The following is a 10445-nucleotide window of genomic DNA, read 5'->3' as shown; positions in this document are numbered from 1 at the left end:
ATATTTTAAAAAATCATCCTCTTAAATACCTTTAATTTTCTTTATTTGAAATAATTATCCATCTCACATTCTTACTAGTCATTGAAAATGAATAAATATAAAATATGAAACCCTGTGATAGTTAATTTAAGGAGATAATAGAAAAACAAATTATAGCTTCAAAACCCTTTTTTGTAAATGAGAGTAGTAATGTAGATATATACCGTTGGAGAACCAAAGATTTTATAAATAGTTATGTCCAACATATAAACTATACAAGGTAATGGAAGATTATTAAAAACGTGTAATACAAAAAAGTATAGTTATTAAATAGTTTGGCTAGTGTTATCAATCTTTTTATATAAAAGCATGGTTATTATATAGTTTGGCTAGTGTGATCAATCTTTTTAAATAAAGTTATAGTTATAGTATAGTAGTATATAATATATCTCTATATATTTAAAAGAGAGCTGTTGAATCTTTGTCCTCGATAGACTTGGTTATTACTGGACCAATTTATGTGGGGCTTTTTGCTATATGTCCCATTCCGCCATGGGAAGGTTTAAATATGATGAAATCATGAGATTTTTGAGCAGAAAAAAATTTATGAACAAAATTAAGCATAAGGCTCGGAGTAAAGTAGTTTTTTAGTTAAGTAAATTTTTTTTAGAAAAAAGAAAACCATATTCGTTTTTAGGGTTGTCCCAAAGTACTAATTACTATTTTTGGAAGAAATTAAAAATCATTCATTTTTCACTTCAATTCCATCCCTACATTTTTTTTTCCTCCATCGACTATTTTTCACATAATCGTTAATAACTCCACTCCCTTTTATCCGATTGTCATGTTAATAGAACTGTTGGAAAGCTGAATGTCTGCTCTTATAGCCGAAATCGACAAAAGTTAAATTTGGTGCTTTTTTGAGGAGAAAATGTGGGTTTCAAATAAGGGGATAAAATTCTCACGTTTTATTTTATATCTCCGGTTCTAATTTGTTTAATTAGATCCACTTTGTGCCTTTTGGTGCAGCTTTTGGAGCTCTAAAAAACTGCCAAGGTTGGTGTACATTAGTCGAGCAGTATTGAAGTTGTTTCCATTTTTTGGATTTTTAAAAAGAAATCTAAGGCGATGTAGGGTGAAAATTTCGGACTAAAAAATTTTATTTTCCCATTTTTCCGACAATTCGTATATAGGGGTTTCTCGAGCTGCTGAAAACTAATATCAGCTTTGTTTCACTCCTAAAAAATCTTTTACCGCAATTTGTACAGTAATTCCGTATGATTTTTTTCAATATTTTGAAAATTATGTGGCACCGGAAGAGTTCTGATTTAAAAACTATTTATATTTTAGGTAGTATATACATGGAAAATACAATTGCCTCAAAGAAGAAAAAAAATCACCAAAATTGGACCAGTATTAATGATGATACCGCAAAGTTTGTCGTTTTCAAATACGTAAACATGGCCACCGTCTTATCACATATTCTCTTCTCTATCTGTATATATAAAAGAGAGCTGTCGAATCTTTGTCCTCGATAGACTTTGTTATTACTGGACCCATTTACTTGCATTTTTTTTTAAATACCAATTTTCTCTACTAAAAAATCGTTTACCATACTTCCATATGTCATTCGGTGTGTTTTACGTGCATTTTGTTTTCAAAATGTTCGATTTCGTCATCAGAAGGTTTAGAGATAATGAAATCCCTGAATTCGCGAAGATAAAATATTTTGAAGAAAATTGAGATATTAATGTAATAAAATGAATTAGTGGACTTTTTTTTATTGCTAAAAAATACTTTACAACTCTTTGGTTCTGTTGTTTAGATATAGTAATAATATTGAAGCACAGTGAGAGTTTTTGTTTTCAAAACTATATATGTCACTAAATCTTAATGTTACTTATTATTATCTTTACTTACTTAACTACTCCAAAATATGGTGTAAATTGGTTGAGTAATGTTGAAGCTATTAATATTTTTAAAAAATAATTATGATTGCAACTTTATGGCATGTAATTATTCAATTTATGATACCAAAGCATAATAATAAAGTATTTCAAAATTTTTAATTTTAACTAAAAGAGAAGAGAAAGGAATTTATTCATTCATGCTGCCCAAATACATCGGGTTGCCACATTACACTGATCAATCCGTGATCGGACATATATAAATTACATATTTTTAAATGATATAATATAATAGAAAGATAACATTTTTTTTTTCACAGTTTTCTTTTACAATTAATTCCAGTCTACAAACTAAATACAAGTTTTTCAATTTATTCTTTCCCTTCCATTTCACAACCCTTATTTCATTTTATCAACAAATTTCCCTATATAACAAATATTAAAATATTAAAAATAATAAAGTAATAAATAAATAAAACAACAAATTAGATATGCGATGCATGCATGCCATCCCTCCACTGGATAACTCCCCTACTCATTAATTTCCATGCATGTGGTGGTGGATGATTCCCAGAGAGTCAAGTATATTCTCTGTCATCCTAGCCACGTCCCGGACATCGACCCCGAGTTCCTCCATGAAGCTCCTAGTTGTGTTGGGAATCGTTCCACGGGCTCCAAACCAGAGGCCTCTCACATTGAAGTCTCGTTCTCTGAAGCCCTCACGGAACTTCTCCTTGAGGATAGGGATACATTTATCGTAGATTTCCTTCTTTTCCCTGGTGAAGGTCGTTATTTTCATATCTCAAGGTGGGATCCAGAATGATTGTTGATTTCCCCTTCTTAGGAAAAACAACTATATCCGCATATCTTGTGGATCCATCTGTATCTACACAGTAGACCTCGTTAAAGCAGGCAAAATCTCTTTCTTTTAGGAGCTTCATTAACTCATATTTCACTCTATGATGTAGGTGTGTTATAAGGAGGGAGTTGTTGGAGTATTTCCCCAGCACATGTGCTGGTGTTTCTGGCTCTCTGTTGCATTTGCGACAGAGGGACCCAACTTCTCTATCCTGTCCACTGACACCTGGGGCTCCACGTAGGGGTGCATAATTTATATTAAATTTCAGGGCATTGGACCATTTAGAGCCTGTAAGTATTTTTTTATCGTATATAAACTTATTTGCTCTCGGGGTCTCTTTGAAATGGCGTACTCCAATGCCTTGCCACCTGCAATTAGTCCATTCCTCAAACACACTTTCACGTAGCGTCTGTCGTAGAGCTTTCACACTCCGATGCCCCTGATCAACGCCCAGTCTATCGGCACATTCAGCAATCTCGGCTGAACAATCGAAAGTGGACTGGAACAGAGCATCGGGTACATTTGACACTGCTGAGCAATGGACCTGTGTTGAAGGGGAGCCTCCCATTGGCAGCGGATCAAGCCTAGACCTCTGTATCTCCTCGGAGCATACAACATTGCCGTGGAGGTGTTCGCAGGGAGCCCTATAATGGCTTTAACACTTCTGCGAATCATTGTGTCGATGCCATCCAGGATTTCAGGACGTAGCTTTGTGAGGGGAGCAGTTAGGAGAGGATATGTAAGACCTGGGAACACATATTGGTTGACAATGTTGACCTTCTGCTCGGGTGCTGCAAGCACGAGGTGACGAGCTTATCCAGATTCTTATTCAACTTTGTCACCGAATCCTCGTTGAACTGTAGCTCTCCCGAGAATGTGCATCCTAAATATTTTATAGTGTCGCCTTCTTTCATTGTTAGAATGCTATCTCTGTTCTCGATGGAGAGCTTCATCAATTCCAGCTCTCCTTTATTTATGATGATGCCCACACTCTTTTGAGGATTCAATACCAAACCGATTTCTTTGAATGTCCTCTGTACGCTATCAGTAACTCTTTCCACAGGAACCTTGTTGCACGCTGAAACCGCCTAGTCATCCGCGAACCCTGTGAGGACCACACAACTTTGGTCACTATTGAGCTTATATCCATATTTACTTACAAAGTTTTGCTCACACAGGTCACGGTATCGATGGTCTATGCCCAGGTTGAATAGTGACGACGACAAGGGGCCGCCATGAGGTACTCCACGCTTTACTCTGATTTGGCTTGTTGAATGGGCACCTACATTTATTTTGGTGTTGTTTGTTGTAAGGAGAGCTGAAATCACATTTCTAAGATCTGGCGACACACCCCTCGCCTTCAGTGAGCTCACAATATGATCATGGCCAAGATTGTCAAAAGCACCAACAACGTCGAGAAATACCACCGCGCAATTACTTTTCTTACTGCTTGCATCCTTCAAAATTGCATCGATAATACTCGCGTTGACGAGCACTCCCAGAAGGCCCTTTATAAAACCCCTTTGATTTTTGTGGTAGGTGACCTGTTTTCTAAGTTCATAGTCAAGCACCTTCTCAATAGTTCGGCGCACGATTGAATATATCGTAATCGCCCTCCAGGATGATACATCATTTGCATCTCCTTTGCCTTTATATATCAAAATCGTGAACTCCCCCAAGTGGTTCTGGTACATCGGCCACCTTCAGCATTATCTCCGTAATTCTCTTAATTATATGGGCTATATTAAAGAACTTTATTGTGCGGATTAAAACACCATCCGGCCCCAGCGATGTATCTAAAGAGGTAGATTTTATGGCTTTCTTTATTGATTCAGTTTCTACTGAGATCAAATTCGGCATCAGGGCCTGTTCTTCATACTCCACACGCTTACAGAGATTTTCGCTTTCAAAAAGGGTCTTATAATACTTCTCAATTTCAGCCACCTTTAAGGGACATTGCTTAGGAGCGTCGGCATTCGTGATATTTTGCACTACTTTTTTCCTTCTATTGTAATAGTTGTATTGTGCAACATCGTACTGATATTGTTCTTGCCGACGACTTCGGTCTGCTTTATTGGCCCTCTGCGGATTTGATACTTTTCCAGCACCTTTGTCCGCCATATTAGATTTATTTTTCTTCCTCATTTTGTAAAATTTGATGGCTAGGTGCTGGGGGCCTGGCAGTTCCATATTGATTGTCTTTAGAAATATTAGAAACTTGCCTACGGCCTCTTCAAAATCCGCAGTATTTGTGGTATTTTGTTCATGTAGGCTTTTGAAGCAGACCATTTTTCAATATCTTCCTTTATTTTAGATTTTTCATCCTCTCCATTTTTAGGACCTGTTACCTTATTATTCCCTTCAGTGTGTTATTATTAGCCTCCCTGGGATGCTTCTTTGCGATATGGGTTCCGAGTCCTCTTTCACCCTTAAAAGAGATATAGAGATAATAGAGATAATGAGAGTCCACATATAGGACAAACCTTATCCTGAGGGCTTGGGCTTTTGTCTTGTTGTTCGCCGCCCACCACCATGATGCTGCCTTGGGCTTTCGGTGGACGAGGAAAAACATCTTCAATGGAGATAGTCTTTCCTAAAACTACCCTGTCTGCATCTGGCCATTCTACTTTTACAAAGTCCTTTTCACCACCCACATCATAGTAGCCACAGACATCAGAGAGACAACTGCCTCTTGAACTGTCCCTCCTGTCCTCAGAACCCATACCGTCTGACCCACTTCTATTTTTTCTTTGATTTCATATTCATCTTCATTCGTTTTTATTCTTTCTAACTTTTACTTCTTTCCTTTTTATTTATTCTTTTTCCCATCCAAGATTACCCTGCACGTGCATCGTTAAAATAATTGATTAAAATACAATTAAAATTCTTATATGTTAAAATAAATAAGTAAATTACTAAAATACAGTTAAAATTCATGGATATTAAAATAAATAATATTGCAGCAAAAAAACCAAAAGACATGCATACATGCACTTACATCGCAATATCTCTATCCCTATTACTCCCTACAATATAGTTTTAAGTAATAAAAAGATTATAAATAAATAAATGGGTTAAAATAAGTCAAAATAAATAAGCTAAAAGTAACATGACGTCAAATCGTTAAAAGAAAGTGATATACACTTATGTTGACATCATAGAGGATACAAATCAATATATAATGTATATAAATGTTTATACATGATGCGTACAAATAAGACACGCACAAAGAAAAAATATATATGTATATTTGTTATTGGATATAAGAATAGAAAAAATATATTAAAAAAAAAAAAGAAAAAAAAAATCTCCAGATAAAAAAACAAAACAAAAAGACAGAGAAAAGAAAAAAAACAACAACATATATATATACATATACCTGTGAATGACTGACTCAACAATATCAGTTAAAAAAAAAAAAGTCAATGAATTCGAACTCAGGACCCGCTGGAGACTGTACTGTTGGTATACAGGGCCTTGACCATGAATAGTTCAATAAGATAAGACCCCCTAAGGGGAATTACCGGCTACCTGAGTCAGCTGTGCTAAACAATCACTAATTTATAACTTATAATTGCTAACAATTTGGCTCTCACCTCACTATCCGTGAACTTAAAAATGTTCTCCTGTTTATAAACACACTGTTCACAAAATTTAACAGCTGGCTTTAAAAGAATGCCGAGATGAAAAGGTAACAAAGGCAGAGCAATGCGAACACTGTTCTGCATTAGCGGCCATGACCTAAATTATAAACTTTAAGAAACTATTGATTTTATTTATTAAATATAATCCTCAAATTTACAGTGTATATCGATGATACCAACCGATATGCCATTTATTTCAACCTTTCTTTCATGAGATGCTAAAAACGAATGTCATCACATATATTGGATCACATTATGTTAACAAAGTATACCGATATGTTTAATTTAACTAAATACATACATTCATTGGGCTCCAAACCACATTGGCACTGTTGGTAACGAGCTCGCAGACAAAGCTGCCGCAGAGGCACTCACGCTCCGTGGCCGAGGCACCGCTGTTCTTACCCCATCTGAACTCAGTACAACCCTTAAATTACAAATATTAGAAAGATGGCAGGCTAAGTGGGATGAAAGTTTTCCGAGTAAATTAAAAGATCAGTAAAACCATGGTCGACTTCCTACCGCAACAGCTGCAGGGAGGAAGTTGCTCTAACCTGCTTGAGAATAGGTCATACTCTCCTCACTCACTCTCACCTGATCAGAAAACTTCCACCTCCAACGTACAAATATTGTCAGTCCATTTTCACGATCAAACATATTTTTGAAGAATGTACTCACCATTTGCCAACAATAAACAGGATAGGACTGACCCCAATTTTATCAGAAGCTCTCACAGACTAGGAACCTAAGTTTCATTAGTGTTTAATTTTTTAAAAGCACATCGCCTTCTTCCTATATTATAACTCCTCTTCGATTTTCATTTTTATTGTTTTGTTTTTTTTAATTTTATTTATTTGGTTTTTTTTTAAATTATTTTTATTATTTATTATTAAATTTTTTATTATTGTGTTTGTAGCTTCGTCATAATACCATACCACAGGCGTTGATGACCAGAAGGTTTTACATCTCTAAGCAACAATGAACAACATACATACATTTATAATTAATTATCAATTATCATTATTAATCCTATTTATTAAACCTATATACATCCTCAAATATAGCAATAGTGAAGCATTGCCAGGTCAGCTAGTAGTATATAAGTATAGTATAGCATAGTATAGTATAGCATAGGATAGTATAGCATAGGATAGTATAGCATAGTATAGTTTGGCTAGTGTAATCAATCTTTTTATATAAAAGTATAGTTATTAAATAGTCTGGCTATTGTGATCAATCTTATTTCAGCTCAAAATAGGGGGCTAAGAGAAAATTGTGATTACACACCACATTTTTTATTTTTAAAATATGAGGTTTAATCCAAGAATCGTTTTTGACTATCATCAAACTGACTGGAGCATGCTGAGCACGGTTTTACCATTTCAAAATATGTGCCCCACTTATGCCTGCCTATTTGATGATATTCAAAAGTTGTTATTAGAACAAGCATATACCCTCAGCATGAACATTTTTTTTTTAATTTAAATTTATGCTTTTTAATTAATAGGACCATGGGCTATTGCTGAGCTTGTCGAAGGCCATTATGGTTTGATATTCCTATGGGGAATATTTGTTAATGGTACCTTTATCACAGACACTTTCCCATATGTCTACGCCTTAATACAGGTAACTGATTGTTATTATTTTAATATTACGTGTTATTGACATTTTTGTTTGAAATAGCAATGTTTATAATAATCTGATGTGAACAGTAAGGATCAAAATGTTATCAACATTAACGATATTATCTGTTACACCTTGATGTTGATTTCTTCATGATGCAAGAATTGTGATAGTGTTATTAGCAGCTATAAAATATCTGATGCGTCCATTCCAATGAATTTCCTTGCCACTTGCTAAGACCAATGCAATAATTGTTTGCTGTGTTTGCATTAATATTGGCCCAACGAAGATTATGTTTATTTATTTAGTTTTTCTTATTCCACAATTTAATTATCCTTATCTTATTTATACATACCTTGGAATGAAATTTACACATATTGGTATGTTACAATATTGAATGAGATGCATAAATTTCTAAATAATAAAACAATTGTTAGTACTATGAAAACTTGAGTTTGAAATTCAAGAAACCACATCTTTACAAATGTAGCTCTAATTTGAATTTTTTTTTTAGGGAATTGAATAACTTTTAGAATTACTATAAAAATACCATTTACTATGACCATACTACTTTCTGAGTTTTCAAAAACAGGTTTACGTCTATTGCACTGCAGTATTGAGCCTTTCCTCCTCTCTTTTGAATACCATATCAAGGACTAGAGCAGCAATGAACAACCTTTACCGTTCCCTAATTTTGTTTCAAATGCTTTGGAAAGGCTATTTCCTGTCCTAACAATGTTTCTTCCAAGGCACTGATGATGAACTTTCTTTCTTTCCTGCCAGATGCCTTTTTGAGATCAACAAGACATGCTGAAAATTCCTTGCTCTTATCCAACACTTTCTCAGTAACCTGCCTCTTGGAGAATATTAAGTCTTGGGTACTTCTTTGGTTCCCAAACCTATATTGTTCTTCACTAATCTTCCATTTAATCTGACTCCACATTCTTCCCTCCAGAATTTTTTAATACAGTTTCCTAGGTGTGCGGAGAATTGAAATGCCTCTGTGGTTTTTACATTTTTTATTGTCCCCTTTATTTTTGTAAATAGGAACAATTATGGAATACTGGAAAATTATTGATTGACCATGTGTATAGATGAATGGAATATGGTCCGGGTTCGGTCAAAAAAACTCAAATAGTAAATTATTATACTATTTTTATTGAGCCAACGTTTGGCTCCAAGTTGCAGGGCTGTTTTGACGGGAGTCAAAGTCCCATTAATGACTTTGACTCACCTCAAAACAGCCCTGACAAAGCCCTGCAACGTGGGGTGAAACGTTGGCTCAATAAAAATAGTATAATCATTTACTATTTGACTTTTTTTTTACCACACCCGGACCATACTCCATTCATCAGGAACAATTATGGCAATCTCCTATTATTTTGGGGTTTTATTTTACTTCCAAACTGTATGTAATAGGTACTACATCATTTATCATTTCTGGCATGATATCGTATCTCGCAGACTTACCATTCTTCAGGGATTCCATCGCTTCTACTTGATTTTTCCACACTTATATAGTCCTCTTCATTCAACTGGACTAGGCCCAGAGGTGTCCTTTTTTCCACACTGTCTCCTTGTAACAACTCTTAGAAGTGTTCCTTCCATCTCTCCATCACTTTTCTACTAAGGCTTACTCTTCCTTCCAGTAACAATTATTTTTATTAATGGCATTCCAACGAGTAGCAATGTCATCACTATCCCATGTAGTATAACTGACCCGAGTCATCATTTTAATTTCCTCCTTATATATCGAATGATTTCTTATTCTTCTCTTAGTCTGTAGAATATAACTTGCTCAAATACTTCTTTCTTCTGTTTTTGTTTACTTTTGTTGGTCCACACTGTATATAATATAATTATACAAGTAATGATCGGACCCAATTTCAAAGCCACTCTTTACTCTACAGTCCATTAGGTCTCTTTGGAAATCTCTCTGGATGAGAAAATAGTCTATTATTGATTTTTCATCACTACTTTTCTTCTCTTGTAAATTTTTGGGTATCTTTGTGTGGGAAAAGTGTGTCTGCTACAATCAGGTACCTATGAATGTATCCAGAATTCTTTCTCCATTGGTATTAATAGTTTGTTCTCCAAATGCTCCAAATAAATCAGACTGTACTGCCTTATCCACATCGACTTGGCCATGTAAATCACCTTGAGCATCAGTATCAGTCCCATCAGTATCGTCTATTTCTTCTGGAACAGGTTGAAGAAAACATCTTTCTCTCTACTCTCCCAGCTCCGAAAATGAATCCCAAATATTTCTCTTCATTTAATTTAAATTGAAGTATTAAAAAGTTTTTTTTTTTTTGTAAAAATTTTATTTTATCCATGAAAACCTATTTCATGGAATGCTATAGCTAAGGTTAAGAGGATTTAAAAAAAAAAAATTCATAGAGGTTGATAACCGCTATGTTCTAATGTAGTATT

At 34.8% G+C, this 10445-nt stretch overlaps 1 protein-coding gene across 3 annotated transcripts in view; it reads left to right on the top strand.

Moving 5' to 3' along the window:
• LOC106686610 (transmembrane protein 62) overlaps window positions 1–10445 on the top strand; it is a 53064-nt gene that overhangs the window by 11180 nt on the left and 31439 nt on the right. For all 3 annotated transcript variants that reach the window (XM_067052410.1, XM_014429999.3, XM_024362797.2), the window contains exon 11: window positions 7897–8015. In XM_067052410.1, the coding sequence (XP_066908511.1) occupies window positions 7897–8015 (119 nt within the window). The remainder of the gene's footprint in view (window positions 1–7896; window positions 8016–10445) is intronic.

This window comes from Halyomorpha halys, unplaced genomic scaffold, assembly GCF_000696795.3.
Source record: "Halyomorpha halys isolate HHAL.00 unplaced genomic scaffold, Hhal_1.1 Scaffold848.1, whole genome shotgun sequence".
Lineage (NCBI taxonomy): Eukaryota > Metazoa > Arthropoda > Insecta > Hemiptera > Pentatomidae > Halyomorpha > Halyomorpha halys.
The sequence above is the reverse complement of the archived record's forward strand: the minus strand, read 5'-3'. Positions and strand labels throughout refer to the sequence as shown.